Below are 16789 nucleotides of genomic sequence, written 5' to 3' on the forward strand. Positions count from 1 at the left end.
TTTCTGGGAGGAAGAGAGCTTCCTACACAGTTGAAAAAGCTATTGGGCATCTGATGTTTGCAAGGAAAGGGCAGCTCAGGGCTTGAGGTGGTCTCTGCTCTCTGTGTCCTTGAACGGGTCTCCTTCTGTGACCATCTAGCACTCCTACAATCCCCTCATCAACCTTGCTGCATGATGGGAGACCCTGTTTACCTTTAACCACGTCTCCCTTCCTGCAGGTGTGGACAGTTCCCAGCTGGCAAGTTCTCCAAAGGCCAGAAGAGAGTAAATGTGCCTTTTAGGTGCTCCCTGGCCCCAGTCAGCTGTCTCTCTCCCAGGGTTGCTGTGGTTGTAACATAAGCAGCTTTGGTCACTTGTCTAAGCCAGGGTTCCTTGGACCCTTGGAACTTGAATGAGAGGACAGTATTTCACAGTGTGAACTCTTTGCTCTGTTCTTTTCATCTGGGCTTGACAGAGTCAAGCTCAGTCACAGTAGGCAGCTTCATAACATAGCCATGGCCCATTTTGAATCCATTCCTAACAGCTCCTGGAAGGCCCATATCTGCCACCATCAGCATGGCTGAGCTCAAGGAACTCAGTTAAATTCAACAAACATTTTTTTCACACCTAGCTATATGCAAGACTGTTAATGGCATGAGAGCTAAACAGTGAGCATTGGCAGACTGGCCTTTGTGGGATGAAATTCTTTGACTAAAGCAAGTTTCAAAGCTGTCTATAAAGGCTTTGGAGGGGCTGTGACTTGCCCATACTGAAGAAATCATGGCTATTGCCAACAATCAAGTGATTCCCTCTGTGTGTGGCAGCATTGGATTGTAGCTGCCCTGTTTCCAAGGCATCTACAACTGCAACCCTAGGGTTGCAGCGTCTTAGCCTTTGTGTCTTTCCAGAGTTCTCCAGATGGAATGTCCAAGCCCAGTAAGTACATTGCTAGTCTTCCCCAGCCCCAGGTAAACAGCAATCCCAACAGCCTGGATGAAGAGCCAGCCCTGTTCCGGGATGCCTTACCCAGAGACAGTAGCCAAGTGGCAGGAGAGGCTGCATCTGACTACAGAAGCTGAGAACTATAGGCTTCTAAGAAAAATGCCCCTTCCTCATTCCAGGCTTAAATTAGAGGAAGGTATGAGTATACAACCTGGCCTCCTAGAATGGTCCCAGCCACCCTTTTGTTCTGGCCCTAGGTCCTGGGTCAGTTCTGGTCCAAGGTGGTTGCAAAACAAACCTCATTGATTTCCCCTGGGCCCAAGGCCACCCCGTAAGTGCCATCAGAGAATCTCCCTCCATTGGCATTGGCTCCAGTTTACAGTTTCTTGTCTCCCCAGGAGCTTTCTTCCGCGTAATGGACATGACACCCAGTTAAGGTTATCCAGAGTAGATGTTTCCAATTCTAATTCCAACCAGTTTTTCTGCCTGCTTCTCTTCTGGCCTCTAGCTCAGTCAGTAAGTAGCTTGACTGCCAGACACTCAGATAGCTATGTTTTTTGGTGGTGGGGGGGGTTAGTGATGATTAAAATTGATTTGGGTTTTTCACATATGTGCAAAAGATGCATGGTCTTGGTACTCATACTAGGGGGTTCAAGTGAATCAGACAAGTTTGGGGCAGATATTCCTGCCCCTGATTTGATGTGTTACCTGTACAATGGAAGGACTGGAGAACTTCCCAGAGGTTAAGGTACAAAGGGATAGATTAAAATTGGACTGTGGATGTGGGGGTGTGGGGGTGTGTCTGCACATGTGACTGAGTGCTTTTCTGGGTGCATCCAATCTTGTATCTAGGAGGCCATGTATGTCCACACACATGCCCTTTATCTATAGCCCCAGAGCTCTCCCTTCCCTCACATGTTCCCCAGAAATACTGATGCTGTTAACACAGGGGTAGGGTTCACCAGAAACCCTGTTAAGGTTTAGTCCTTCCCTCCAAGCTACATGGAAAATGCTGTTTGATCCAAAGATTGATCCAATAGGTATTTCTCAAGAGAGAAACACTGACCTTGCAACAAGCTTCTAGTACCTGGAGAGCCCTTTGAGCATGGTCATTTCTTCCAGGAGTGCCAGAGGTGGGGGAGGGAGAAGGGCTTGGAGAATCAGCCATTTGGCCAGGGCTGAGATAGGTGGCTGCCTCAAGCTTCTTGACTGAGGGGGACCATTTGACTAGCATCAGGGGCAAGGAGCCATTTGTTTACTGACATTGTACCACTTCATTAGTCTTTGGCTCCAAAGATTCTAATCTGGGGCCCCAGGAAGAGGGTTTGGTTGCCAGCCCAGCTGCCAGCCCCTTGGATGATCAGCATCAGGAGAATGGCCATCTGTGGGCAGCTTTGTTTTTCTGGATGAGGCTCGGCATAGCTCTCGGGCCTCAAAGGTGAGGCCTTTGATAACTTGAGTGATTTCATGCTTTTTTTTAGGGGTCTAATCTCCTGGCTGGTCACAGCCTCTCCAGGAAGTAACATTCCCCTCTAATGTGCCAGATGACTAGGCTCTTCTAAGAGGGATATGTTTCTTTATGATTACCTGTCCCCCCACCCCCATTCATTGAATACCTCAAACCCCCTGAACCCCCCATCTCTTTGGTGACTGCTTGTTTGCTGCTTCGAGGCACTTGTGAAATATTGCAAACCATTTCAAACCTATTTGCCTTGCATACTCAGCTTTGTCCTCTCAGTAATTGGTTGGGATTGATAAGGGGCCAGGAGGAAATTTCTAGCTGGTTCTAAGAGGAAACCCCCATGACCATAATGCACCCTGTATGGAGAGAAGAAAGTCACGTGGTCCCCATTTGCTGCTTTCTTGGTCAACTTGTCTTGGTCTTCTTCCTACCATCCAGACTTCCCTGGGGACTTGGCGTCCCTGCTTCCCTTTATCTTGTTCCACTTTGGTTTCTGGATATTGAAAAATGGAGTACAAATAAGAGAGACTGAGGAACGCTTACGCTAGATAGAGGACAGTGTTGACTGTTGGCCAGGAAAATGGACCCTTGAGATGTGAGAGGGCCTTGAGAGGGGGGTTTCAGGAGACTAGCCCTTGACTGGGAAATGAGGGGTTTTTTGCGGCATTGTGGAGGTAATGAGGGTTCTTTTGGTCTTTGGCTAGCACGAATCACAATGGAACTTTAAAAACCCTGACCTGGGGGCAGCTAGGTGGCACAGTGAATAGAGCACGGCCTTGGAGTCAGGAAGACCTGAGTTCAAATCCAGTCTCAGACACGTAACACTCACTAGCTGTGTGACTCTGGGCAAGTCACTTAACCCCAACTGCCTCACCAAAAAAAAAAAAAAAAAAAAATAGTAATAAAAAATAAAAACCCTGACCTGCTGAAAGACAGGAAAGACTCTGCTAAGTGTGGGGTTATGTACTTCCTTTTTGGGGAAATGTCAAGTTACTGTCATTCAGGTAACAGTGACTGTGATGTCCACAAACCTAGTGGGAATCCAGTCAAGTGTTCCACCAAAGGATACCAGTGGCCCAGCCTCACTTCCAAAGCTCACAGCCGCCCAACTTCCTAACAAATGTCACCTTCCCATTGTCCAGCTGGAGCTTTCCCTGGAGGTGGAGGATTGGGATACCAGGTTTCCTTGCTTATCTCTGTAATAATTAATGAGCCTAAGAGGTAGAGAGAGGTTGACTCATCCTTGGCACAGCAGCATTTTCCTGTTGGGGGTTGGCACGTAAAGGGGATTGGCATTTGTGCCCTTTCTGGTTACGGAGGTCTCTCCCAGGGTGAACAGTGCAACTGCTTCCCCCTCACCCCAAACCCCAGCTCTTGATTGTTCATGCCAGCATGAAGACTGCCCAGCTTGGTGCCCCGAAACCTTCAGAAGCCCGGGCCCCGGCACCAGGCTTCCGGTGGCATTATCGCCTTTGTCATTTCGCCATCTTTGGCGTCTGCTGACTTGAGTCCCTGTGACAAAAGCAGAGAGGCCCGGGGGGCGGGAGGCAGCGATCGAGGGAGGCTGACTCCTCTGGGCCTGAGAGAATCAGGGCGTCTCTCGCTACGCGGCTTTCCGTTCCACTTAACGGAATTGGGGCCAAGCACTGACCAAGCGGCTCGGCCCTCTTTCTCCCAGGTCGCCCCGCGGCCTCGGCGGGTTCAATGGCTGGGTTTGGGAGAACGCGCTGGTCTCCACTGCCCCCTACTCCGCCCCGCCCCCACCCCTGCCTCGGCGGAGAGATGCTCCAGCCGCCAGCCCTCGCTGGGAACCTGAGGAAGCCCTGCCGCGAACGCTCGGCCTCCGGCGAACTTTAAGGAAACGTTCTTTCTTTTAGGAAAAGCCCAGATACCCGAGGGTGTGCCTTTACTTCCCCCGGGCGCGCCCCCCGCACACCCTCCGGGCTGCCAGGCACTCCGACTGGGGGGCGGGGGGCGGGGGGCGGGCCTGCTCCACGCCGGCTGAGGGGCGGGGGCGGGGCAAGCTGCGCCTGCGCCACCCGGCATTCGGGAGGTGCGGAGCCTTCCGCCACGCCCCTGATGGCGCAGGTCGGATTGATTCACGCCTCTCTCAACAGGGCGTCTGCTGGCCCCCCCCCCCCCCCCCGCCCCCCGCGCGGGCGTTCCCTCCCTCTCTCGCTCGCACTTCCTGGACATTTTGAATAAAGTTTGTTGGACGCCACGCGCCAGCCTGGCCTCCAGTCTGAGGCAGCAAGAGGCGGAAGCCACCGCTGCGGCGGCGGCGGCGGCGGCGAGGGGGGCGGGGCGAGATCCGGAAGCTGGCCTCGGGCTCCGCCCCCCTGGGGGAGGGGACGGAACCTGGGCTCGGGGCGGCCGCCGCCTTGGTCCTCGTCGTCGTCGTCGTCGCCGTCGTCGCCGTCGCCGCCGTCGCCGCCGCCGCGCCTCCTGTACGAGGAGCCGCGCTTGGGGAGGGGGGCCCCGGCCGAGCCGGAAGGCCACAGGAGAGTCAGGCCCAGCTCCGCCGCCGACGTGACGTAACGTGACGTCGCACCGCGGGGGGGCGGGGAGAGCGCTCGCGCCGTGCCCGCGCTCGCGCTCGTACCCGCCATTCGCCCCCCGCGCTGCGATCGCTCGTGCCGCCGTTCCCGCCGCTCCCGCTGATCTCCGCCTGCCCGCCCGGCGCCCGGGCCCGGCTCCGCCCGCCCACTCGGGCCCCAGACCGCAGGCCGCGCCGCCCATGTCCGCGCCGCCCGCGGAGCCGCCGGCCTCCGGCGGCCAGCTCTGCCCCCCGAGGGGGGCGCGGGCCCAGGAGCGGGCCGAGGCGCGGGCCCAGGCGCGGGCCAAGATGGCTTCCCCGCCGGTCTACTGCCTGTGCCGGCTGCCCTACGACGTGACCCGCTTCATGATCGAGTGCGATCTGTGCCAAGACTGGTTCCACGGCAGGTGAGGCCAGCCGGCGTCCCCCCCCATGGCATACGGCGCCCCTCCCCCACCGCGCTCCTTCCCCCGCGCTCCCCCCCCCAAGCCCCACTCCCCACCCCCCCTCGGCACCCCCCTCCCCTCTTTAGACTTCCCGGGCTGCGTGGCGCCCCCTCCCCCCGGGCTTCCTGCCCTGGCCCTTGTGGTCGGCGGCCCTAGTTTGGGGGGCAGCGGGAGGAGGGGCTGCCCTCCTGCTGCCTGTTCACAACCGAGCACCTGTTGCCCTTGTACCACCGTGAGCTCCCACAGAATTCTGATTCCGTGGGGGGGGGGGGGCACCAGGACACGGACACGGACACAGACATCCCGTCCTCGTCTTTTTCTGTACTGAGGGTATCGGGATCACCTGGAAGTGCTAGGCTCCCCTTCTTAATGTCCCAAGACTCTAGGGGCTCCCAGTGGAATCCACCTTGGATCGCGCTCTGAGGGAGAAAGAGCCATGCTAGCCAAGGACCCAGTCCGCAACGCTCTGAGCGAGGGGACCCAAACACACCCCCACAAGAGGAAGCCGAGTCACAGATCCCAACTTCCAACTGAAGTCCTAGGAGCAGGCTCCAGTGAGCCAGCATTGATTGAGCACCTGCTGTGTGCCAGGCACCATGCTAAGCCCTGGGGGTACACATAACTTGTAAACAGTTTGTGAAAACATAGACGCTGGCTAAATTGGAGACAATCAATCTCAGAGGGCAGTAATCGGGGAAAAGCTTTCAAGGGTGGAATTTGAGCTGAGCCTCGAAGGAAGCCGAGACGAAGAGATGGGGGGGAGCATTGCAGGTGTGCATGAGGAGTACTGAGTGGACAGATAACTTGTTCAGGTAATACCCAGGAGGCCATTGTCACTGGACCAAAGAGAACATGTTAGGGCCTGACGTGTAAGAAGATCAGACAGGTAGCAAGGGGCCAGGAGGTGAAGGACTTTGAACACCAAACAGCATTTTGTGTGTTTCTGGAGGCTGTAGGGAGCCATTAGGGTTTATCCTGGAATGGGGGGAGGGGGGGGGAGTGTGACATGGTGAGACCTGCACTTTAGGAAGATCACTGTGGTGGCTGAATGGAGGATGGAGTGGAGTAGAGAGACACTGGAGGCAGGCAGAGCCCCCCACCCCCAGCAACGTGCCCTGGTCCGGGCATGAGGTGATGAAGGCCTGCAACCAGGGTGGGGGGCAGGGTCAGAGGAGAGAAGGAAGCAAATATAAGGGATGCTGCAAAGGGAAACTTGACAGGCCTTGGCGACAAGTTGGATATGGTGGTGAGAGAGTGAGGTGTCCGGGATGACACCTGGGTGGTCAGCCTGGAGCGTTGTGAGGATGGCGTTGCCCTCCACAGTAATAGGGAAGGATAGGGTTAGCATGCCAACTGCAAGGTTGTGGTGTTATCGGTCTTCTTCAAAAACAGGACAAACAACAACAGCCGGGAAAGTAGGAAAGGGGGAAAGAAGATGAGCTCTGTTTTAGACATGTGCAGTTTCAGGTGCCTACTGGACATCGGGTTCAAGGTGTCTGAGAGGCAGACATCGGAGGTCAGCAGAGAGGCTGGGGCAGGAAAGGGAGATCTGAGGATCCTCAGCATGGAGATAGATGGTCATTCAATCCACGAGAGCTGAGGAGGTCCCTGTGTGAAGTAGGATAGAGCCCAGGGGACCCCTAGGGTTAGAGGGCGAGATCTGGAGAAGGAGCCAGCAAAGGAGACCGAGAAGGAGCAGAACAGAGAGAGGCATGTCCTGGAAACCTAGAGAAAAGGAAGGATCCAGGAGGTGACTGAGGCTATGGAGAAGTCAAAAAGGATGGGGATTGAGGGAAGGATGCTGGAGCTTCACACTAGGGCTGTGACGTAAGCACCTCTACTAGAGAGAAGGAAGGATCCAGGAGGAGAGAGGGTGATCAACAGAGAAGTCGAGGATGAGTAGAGGCTATTGGATTTGGCAAATAAGAGATCACTGGGAACTTCAGAGAGAACAGTTAAAAGTGGAATGGTGAGGTTGGAAGCTGGTTTCTAAAAGGTCAAGAAGAAAGCGTGAGGAGAGAAAGTCGCGGCAGCTACTAAAAGGAGGGGAGATCTGATATAATAGTGGGGATGGAAGGATCAAGTGAGGGGGTTTTGAGGATGGGGGAGACATGGACATGTTTGGAGCCAATTGAAAAGCAGCCAGGAGAGAGGGAGTAATTGAAGATGACAGAGGGGCTGCTCTGCTAGAGGATGGCTAGTACAGGTGGAGGCTGGTTCTTGGTAAGGAGTAAGACTACCTCTTTGTGTGAGACAGGTAAGGGAGGAGATGGGGGCAGAAGGCACCTGAGTAATAGGAGATGAGGAGAAGGGGGAGCTCTCAGTGAATGGCCCATTTGATTCAGTAAGATAGGAGGCAGGGTTTTCAGCTGGGGGGAGGTAGGAAATGGGAGGTTTTAGGAGGGAGGAAAGGGCTTTGTGGACAGTGGGTGAGGTGTGTATGGTAGGATTGCCTAGGGGTAGTGAGGGCCCTGGGGACATGTAACAGTCTGACCCAGTCAGAACAGTGATGTGATTTTTCCCACCTTCAGTGCAGCAGCCTGTGTGTGGGAATGAAGGGAACTGATAGTGAGAGTGGTCCAAGGCTGAGGGATGGCTGGGTATGCTGGGCAATATAAGGGGGTGAGAGATTCAGGAGAAGAAGATGTCTAGAGTTGGACTGGTTTATCAAAGGGTCACGATGGGAGAAGGAGAGTGTGGCCAGTGCAGTGAAATGGCCCAGGAGAGAGCCAGGTTCAGAAGAGGCACCAGAAGAAGGTGTTCCTCAAAGGTCCGACTTGGAAAAAGGCCAGGGAAGAATGCCACAGTTAAACCCTACGCGAGGATCCGTTTTTGGTGGTCATGGTTAAGTTGTTTTCAGTCGTGTCTGAGTCGTCATGACCTCATTTGGGGTTTTCTTGGCAGAGATACTGGAGTGGTTTGCCATTTCCTTCGCCAGCTTGTTTTACAGATGAGTAAACTGAGGCAAACAGGGTGAAGTGACTTGCCCAGGGTCACACAGCTAGTAAGTGTCTGAGGCCAGATTTGAACTCAGGAAGCTGAGTCTCCCTGACTGCGGGCCTGGCGCTCTAACCACTGTACCACCCAGCTGCCTAATCTATTTTTAGCTGACCTCTGAAACACCTGGGGAGCCTGCACTGTGAATCTAGAATGATAAAATGATGTGGGCAGGGTGGCTGGCCATTAAAAGCCAAGTGCTGGCCTTGAGCAGAGGGCCTGATATGGCCAGACTCCCCCTTCCCCATGTGGCTTCCCACTTGAACGCAGGGCTGGCCCCTGTTGGCAGTGGCCTGTCCATGAGGAGTGCCCTTCTCTCTCCCTTTCTCTGCATCCCTTGAACTGCCCCTTCTCTTCCCTGCCTTTCATTGGCTTTTTGAGTTGGTTTTCTGCAGGCCCCTTCTGGTCCTGGAGTCCACATCCCTACTAGGACACAGTGGCAGTTAAAGAACTGAGGGTGGCCATCCCAAGTCCTCCCAGCTGCTGCGATTGCCGAAAGGGTCATTCAGAAGGTGATGTCCGATGTGTCCAGTTCATTTCTGGCTGCTGCTGGTGCTATACCTTGGCTCTCCTCTGGCCACCTCGACAGGAGGGGTTTCCCTCCCCCAGCCTAGCATTTCTGGTGGAGGCAAGGAAATTTGTAGGATTCGGCAGCCACACTCCATAGGGAGAAACTCCTCTTCTCCATCATCTCCCCCAAGTATGTATGTGCCTGGGAAGAGACTCTGTTTTCTGAGGAGCACGTGGGCCTGGCCCAGCTAGACCTTGGGGCCTTGACCCTGCTTCCTTTACCACCTTTGCCAGCACTTTGAATGGGGCCCGGGTCCCATTTGACCTGAGGAGGGAATATAAAGGGGAGATATCTCTGGAAATGGCAGGCACATGTGTGCAAGTCTGACCTAGGCCTTAACATTGCCTGTGCCCCTTCCACTGGGTCTCGGAGCCAGCATGGCATTTTCACAGCAGAGAGGGCCTCTCGATATGCCCTGACCTAGACTCTTAAGTGGCCACAGAACCCTTGATGTTGTGGAAAGCTCTCATCACACATCTTCTAGGTGCCTTAGTGATTTCCTTTTGATCCTCTGGGTGCTCAGAGGGTCTGCCGCTGAAGGATCAAGGATGGCCCTGTGGAGGAGGGCCTCCATTCTGCCTGTTGGGCTCAGCAGAATTCTGCCCCGCTTAAGCCAGCTGGCACACTCTTTCTACCAGAACATACTGAGACCAAACAAACTTAATTTCCTCTTTGGACACTCACTAACTGGAGTTTCCTGAGATTTTACCGAATTCTCTCTTGTTGTTCTTGTGGGGAAGCCCTTGAGGAGCATTCTAAACTCAGGCTTGTTCATTTTGTTCATGAATGGGTAAGCCCCTTTGTGGTCTCTAGTGGAGTGCCCCAGGGATCTGTGTATGGCCCCAGGCTATTTCACGTGTTCATCAGTGAATGACTTGAATAAATGCCTAGCGGACCTCATCATTCCTCCGTCACTTTCTTAAGTTTGGAGGTAGCAAAACAATTAGCCTTTGCCCCTCATGCTGAGAACTCTTGAGCTGTCTTCAAGTGTTTGGAGGTTGCCACTTGTCCTTGTTGGTCTCAGAGGACAGGCAGAGCCAGGGGCCTCAGTGGGAAAGGGGCTACCTGCTATGCTGAGCCATCCCAGCCTTGGAGGCACAGACAGATCTGAGCAGCTGTGTGTGGCCCCTGCGTCTCATTTCTCTGATCAACCTGAATAGTGGTGTGTAAAAAATGGGTCCCGTGTCACAACTCTATGTCATTATTGTTTAGAAGGCTCTTGTCCCTGGGACTTGGAGGAGAGCACCTTGAACCCTGGACTAATTGGGATGTTTCCATCTGTTTTCCAGTTGTGTCGGCGTAGAAGAGGAGAAAGCAGCTGACATTGACCTCTACCACTGCCCCAATTGTGAGGTCCTCCATGGGCCTTCTGTTAGTAAGTCAAGTCTTGTTCTCTTGTGGACAGAGAAAGGGGTGAGTGTTGGGGGGACCTGAGGAAGCTGCCGCTGCCTTGGCCTAGGTTCTCTGGGAGTGTACTGGGACCTGGGGCGCTTCAGCAGACCAGCAGCTTTGGGCAGGGTAGAATGGCACCATCTTCTTTCCATGGCATTCTTTTAGGAAGTCAAACACCATTCTAGAATCCTGATTCCCAATATTCTCGGGTCTCTGTGGGACGTGCCCGGTCATCCCGTGCTGTGAGCATAGGGCCCTAGGCATCAGCTCTCCAGCCCAAGCCCAGCTTCATTAGGTGGCAGCTAGATGAGGCAACAGCTAGAGCTCTGGATTTGGAGTCAGTAAGACCCGAGTTCAGATTTGGCTTCAGTTACTAGCTGCAATGCTGAGCAAGGTGCTTCACCTCTGCCTCAGTTTCCCCAACTGTACAACTGTGGTAAGAACACCTTACGGTGTTCTCCTCCAGGGTTGTCATGAAGATCAAATGAGATCATCTTTGTAAAGTGCTTAGCACAGTGCTTGGCACATAGTAGGCACTGAAACATAGATGTAGATGTGTGTGTGTGTGTGTGTGTGTGTGTGTGTGTTAAAAAATGCTTAGTTTCTTCCTCCCTCCCTCTCCCCCTTTCCATACTTTTCTTGGTGCAGTGAAAAGGCGCCGAGGGACCCCAAAGGTGCAGGAACTGATAGTGAGCAAAGAGGCTGGGAAGACAGTGCAGACTGGGAGCCCCATGTTCATCCGGGAGCTTCGAGGAAGGCCATTCCGCAGGTGAGGGCATCTGGGTGGAGGTGGGTGGCAGTACCTTGGCTCTCTTGCCCTAGGACCTGGCCAGAATGTCCTTTGGCAGGCATGCTCCACTGCCTCTTTTCATCTTGGAACCACGTCCATTAAGAAGGGGCACAGCCTTCACTTGTAGGTTGGTGGCCAGCACATTCCAAGATGCAGAGAGAGGCCACCTGGGGACGTCACCCAGGCCTGCCCTCCTCACCCAAGGTGCTGTTCACCTCTCACCCTGGCTCACTCGTTCTTGAAGGGAGCATCACTTTATCTGAATCTGAACTATCTCAGGCAGCGGAAGCGTCTACAAATTCACTCTGTCTTGGGATAGTTGCCTAATTGAAGATGGAATTTTTCTCTGATCCTTCTCATGCTCCCTGCCATTTCTAGGCCAAAGCGACAGCACAGCTCCAGGGTCTCAGTGCCACAGGCCTCTTCCTAGTGGTAACACAGCCTCTCAGAGTTTATTTTGACTTCTGCCTTTGCCTGCTCTGTCTCCCTGAAAGGGCTGCCATCAGGACAGAATAGGAGTGTGGCGTTTATGTGAGATGGTGCTACATATGAGAGCTGCTGAGCTGGGGCAGCCTCATGGCTTTGAGGAGTGGGACTGATGTAGCCAGCCACTGGGCTCGGTCAGGATGGCCACAGGCCAGGGACTAGCCCTTCCCTGCTGTGATGTGCCTTTCTCCTCTGCGTCTCCCCAGTGCCGATGAGGTGATCTTGAAGCCCACGGGGGCCCAGCTGACAGTGGAGTACCTGGAAGAGAACAGCTTCAGTGTGCCCATTTTGGTGCTTAAGAAGGATGGCCTGGGGATGACCCTGCCCTCCCCAGCATTCACTGTGAAGGAAGTGGAGTATTATGTCGGTAAGTGGCTGGAGCTCTGTGGAAGCCTCCCTTTGCAGTCTGATGGCCCAGGTGCTGACTCATGCCAGGGCCCCTTCCTTCCTTACTAGGCTGCCTTATGCTGGCGGGCGAGGGGTGGGGGTTGGAGTTGGGAGGGACCCAGCCTTTAATCTCCAATGTGCCTTAGCAGTTGTGTGACCGTGGACCTCTCTGACCCTTCGCTTCCTCATCTGTTGGAAGGGAAGAATGGTATTTAAAGTAACTACCTCATAGCTAAAATAAGATGATACCTATGGAAGGCTCTTTTTGTTTTAAAGAAGTGGCTATTCATGCAGGGAGAGGGAAGGCCTTTGGGCTCTCCCCTGAGGAGAGCTGGCACTGAGCTGCCTCCTAGGTAGGGGAGGGTGACGTGATGGCCCGAGCCCAGGGCCCACTTCTTACCATGCCCCTCCCGCTGCCCCAGGTTCTGACAAAGAGATTGATGTTATTGACGTGACCCGTCAGGCCGATTGCAAGATGAAACTTGGTGACTTTGTACGTTATTACTGTAGCAGCAAAAGGGAGAAAGTTCTCAACGTCATCAGCCTCGAGTTTTCTGATACCAGGTGAGTGTGGGGGCCTTGTGATCACCTCACTTGTTTTATTTTGGTTTCCCCTTTTCACACACGCTCAGCACAGGGCTTGGCCTACATTTAGCCCTCAGGAAAGGCCCATTGCTTGATTGATTTTTGTGTCTGTACCAAGACAAAGCTCAGTATGAGTAGCATTCAGGTCTCAGAATAAGTCCTTGTCCTTAGGAGTAGATTTTGCAAAATTGGCCCCAAAGCATTTTCTCTTCAAGTTAAGCTTTTGTCAGGCTTCTAAGAAAGCTGAAAACCTTGCATGCTCTCATTTGGGGCCAGTACAGAGAAGTGTTCTCTACCTCCCCCACCCTTGGGGGACTCGCTTTCCATAGAAGGAAGGATGTGCCAAGAAGCCTAGTAGCCATGTAGTACAGACAGTAGTTGCTCCAAGATTCCGAAGAGGGAGTTAGAACCCTATGACCAAAGGCAAGACTTGGTGGAGAACAGGAACGGGTCGGGGGCTGGTTGATTGGTCTGGGGAGATTGGAAGTAGGCCAGCAGGGACAGCAAAAGGCTGTCAAAGTAACAATAGAACCTAACTGTTCTCTTCCCGCACGTGCCTGTGGACTCTGGGAAAGAATTCTTTTCAGTTTTATCTGTTTCAAAGTACCAGACAACCCAGCACCTCTCTGTATCTATAATCCTTTGCCTTAAGAATCCCCCAGTTGTCCGAGAAGACGGAGTCATGACAAACATTTACCCTGACCCCTCTGTTTCCAGGCTTTCAAATCTCGTGGAGACCCCTAAGATTGTCCGGAAGCTCTCCTGGGTGGAGAACTTGTGGCCGGAGGAGTCTGTGTTTGAACGGCCTAGCGTGCAAAAGTATTGCCTCATGGGTGTGCGGGACAGCTACACGGACTTCCACATTGACTTTGGTGGCACCTCTGTCTGGTACCATGTGCTCAGGGTAGGTGGTGAGGCCCTGTGCCCTGCTCCAGCCCCTGCAAGCTTCCTTGCTTAAGATTGACTGTTTCCAGGGATAATCCAGGCCCCCAGTTCCACCTCCCAGTCTGTTCAGGGGGTGACCAGGCTTGGGTATGGTTTCTGAGGGAGTCTTCTAAGTCATGTGCAGATACTTGGTGGTTTGACCTTGCTTGTTGTGAAGGTGACCTGTTGGTTAGGAAACTCCCTGATGTGGTTAGGGTCCACTTCTCTAGGCCACCTCGATGTCCTATGGGTCTGTCTCTGGCCACCTTCCCTAGTCATTCTTTACCTGAGTGATAGAAACTCAGTGTAACAGAAATCTGACCTTCCTCCTGCCTCTTTGGGAGGGCCAGTCCCAACCAGGGACCAACTTGTGGGAGTTGGCAGTGATTTTTAGGAAAAGGCAGAGGCCATTCCTTTCAAGTGTAGACAGTCTAGGCAAAAAGGCATGAGATGTTGCCTGTTGACAGACAGGAGAAGACTTCCTTAGTTAGTGCTTCTCAGGAGAGCCGAGTTCCCGCTGACCATGGCGTAGCACATTCTCTTGGCAGCCCCTTTCTTGGTGGGGGCAGCTTTTGCCCAAAACACTGTTGACATTCATGAGCGTCATCTTTTCCTTAGGCTGAGCCGGGTAGCAAGGCCAGCACACAGCTAAGCATCCGCTCATTCAGACAGACTGAGGCCTGGCCCTGGCATTTACCACCCTTCAAAGCAATTGCTGCTTGGGGCTGATTTGAATTAGGGGTGTTTGTTGGGGGCAGGACCCCATGTTCATCCCTGTGCCTCAGTTGCTTTGTCTGTAAACTGAGGCCCCTTCCAGCTGCTTCGTCAAGGTTCCCTCAATGTCTGTCTGTCTCTCTTTTTTTCTTTTTCTTTTTCTCCCCACCCCCCCTTTCTTCTTCAGGGTGAGAAGGTTTTCTACTTAATCCGCCCAACCCCAGCCAACCTGTCCTTGTTCGAGTGCTGGAGCAGCTCCTCCAACCAGCGAGAGATGTTCTTTGGGGACCAGGTGGACATGTGCTACAAATGCTCCGTGAAGCAAGGCCAGACACTCTTCATTCCCACAGGTTCTTTTTGGGCCTCTCAGGGGAAGGAGGAAGGCAATGGTGCTGCCTATAGGGGACCTTGGCCATCAGGGCTAGCCAGGACCCTCCTCAGGGCATGGAGGAGATGGCCCTGGCTAAGTCTAGGGCTCACAGGAGCTTCTCCCCTGTTATGTGTACCCCTCCTGTACCTGCCTTTTTGATGGGGGACATGCACCCCTTGGGGATGGTCCCAGTGAAGGTGACAGTCAGGAGAGGCAGAGAAGTGGGAGAACACAGAGTCCCTGGTGCCAAGGAAAGGGAGAGGGCTCTAAGAAGGAGAAGTGCTCAGCAGTGGTGGCTGTTGGGATCACAGTGAGGAATGTGGGACTCGGAAGGTTTGAAGTGCGGCCTGTTGTGCTCGCTTCCATGGCATGGCTTTAACTGCTGGCAGTGAGGGATTGCCTCTGAGGTGAAGCTAGCAGACATGGGCAGAGTGGACTAGGTCACGATGATGGCTAGAATGAACAGGTGGGAGAACATTCCCTCCAGGCCAGAAGGAGAAATGCTGAAGCAGACCTGGGGCCCCTTGACCCCCACCCCACCCCCATCATTGGGAAGCTGAGGAAGACTTTCTTCCACAGGCCGGCCGGGGGGGGGGGGCAGTTAGGGGCATGGGGGTTCTCCTGGCTTCTAGCTGGGTTAGAGAACAGACCTGAGCAGAGGAGGGCTTTGAGCGAGCCCTGAGCCTGGCCCTATGTCCCTGTGGCCCTGTCGTGGCCCAGCCTGTAGTGGGTGTGACTTTCTCCTGTGGTGCTGGCAGGTTGGATCCATGCGGTGCTGACGCCCGTGGACTGCCTTGCCTTTGGAGGGAACTTCCTACATAGCCTCAACATCGAGATGCAGCTCAAGTGAGTGCAGGCCTCAGGTTGGCCACTGGTTCCAGCCCTTCCCTCCCTCTCCCTGCCACGAACCCAAAATGGGGACCATTCGAAGCAGAGGGTTCGAGGGCACGGAGAAGCCCGACAGCAGTCACTGCCTGAGCCCAACAAATGCCCACCCCCCTCAGGCCGAGCAGCACGGAGCCTAGCTTCCTGGGGACCACCCCAATTCAGTGGCCTGATGTGCTAGGCCCAGGGGGGGACAGGAAAGGAAGAGCGAGGCACCAGGGATCTGGCTCACCTCACTTCTCTCACACCCCTACCCTGCCCTGCCCCTCCTTCACCAGGGCCTACGAGATTGAGAAGAGACTGAGTACAGCTGACCTCTTCAGGTTCCCCAATTTTGAGACCATCTGTTGGTACGTGGGAAAGCACATCCTGGACATCTTCCGAGGTAAGGAGTCCCTTCTTGTCTCCCCTCTGTTCATCTGTCCCTTCTCTGCCCTGCTGTGCATGCCTTGGCTTTTGAGGGGGCTGGGGTGAGGGTTGGGGCAACATTCCTCAGGGCTTCTGCCTCCTAGGTTTGGGGCCAATGGCTGCCCTTCGGGCCCAGGCCCCCCTGTTTCCCACTCCCCTGCCCTACTGTGCATTCCTTTGCTTCTAGAGGAGGGACACAGTCTGGAGGGCTAAGAGTCCCCCTGCTTCTCACTTGATGGTTTGGGAGTGTCCTTTGAGGCCAGGCCTGCCCTGCATGTGTACCCTCTCAAAAATAGGTGTCCTCAGGGAGCTTCTGTTCTGGGCAGATTTTCTCCCCAGCTGCCTGCATCTGTGTCTTGCTCACCCACCCCTTCCAAATTGACTTAGCCGGAGAACTTGCCCAGACAGTCAGAGCTCTCAGACCAGGCCTCTTTCCCCTGCGTGGATGCCTGCCAGAGTTGATTTGGGCAGGCCTTGGGGCAGTGCTAGGGTGGCTGCCAGTGGCTCTCTTCCCTTCTTTGTTCATACAGGGTTACGAGAGAACAGGAGACACCCTGCTTCATATCTGGTCCACGGAGCCAAAGCCTTGAACTTGGCCTTTAGGTCTTGGACTAAGAAAGAGGTACTCTCCCAAGTTCCTCCTATGACCATCCAGGAGTGTTATACTTACTCCTGGGTAAACTGCCAAGCTCCAGTGGGCATAGGGTGTCCATCTGATTCAGTGCAGCACAGATGACTAGCTGGGGGGGGGGGGGGGCCAAGGGGGGCGGCGGGGGGGGGGGATGGGGGAGGGCGTGTAGGGTGGGGGGGGCCCCCCCCGGGGCGGGGGGGGGCGGGGCGCTTGATGGTTTGGGAGTGTCCTTTGAGGCAAGGCCTGCCCAAATCAACTCTGGCAGGCATCCACGCAGGGGAAAG

The 16789-nt window shown here is 54.4% G+C and overlaps 1 protein-coding gene across 2 annotated transcripts in view; it reads left to right on the forward strand.

The window, feature by feature from the left end:
* The first annotated feature begins 5205 nt into the window (after positions 1-5205).
* PHF8 (PHD finger protein 8) overlaps positions 5206-16789 on the forward strand; it is a 24451-nt gene continuing 12867 nt past the window's right edge. For both annotated transcript variants that reach the window (XM_027877128.1, XM_027877138.1), the window contains exons 1-10: positions 5206-5326; positions 10223-10308; positions 10974-11094; positions 11808-11968; positions 12411-12552; positions 13291-13477; positions 14399-14561; positions 15340-15427; positions 15745-15851; positions 16405-16496. In XM_027877128.1, coding sequence (XP_027732929.1) covers positions 5229-5326; positions 10223-10308; positions 10974-11094; positions 11808-11968; positions 12411-12552; positions 13291-13477; positions 14399-14561; positions 15340-15427; positions 15745-15851; positions 16405-16496 — 1245 coding nt within the window. In that variant the 5' untranslated portion in view covers positions 5206-5228. The remainder of the gene's footprint in view (positions 5327-10222; positions 10309-10973; positions 11095-11807; positions 11969-12410; positions 12553-13290; positions 13478-14398; positions 14562-15339; positions 15428-15744; positions 15852-16404; positions 16497-16789) is intronic.

Source organism: Vombatus ursinus, unplaced genomic scaffold (assembly GCF_900497805.2).
Source record: "Vombatus ursinus unplaced genomic scaffold, bare-nosed wombat genome assembly UNPS02004241.1, whole genome shotgun sequence".
NCBI lineage: Eukaryota > Metazoa > Chordata > Mammalia > Diprotodontia > Vombatidae > Vombatus > Vombatus ursinus.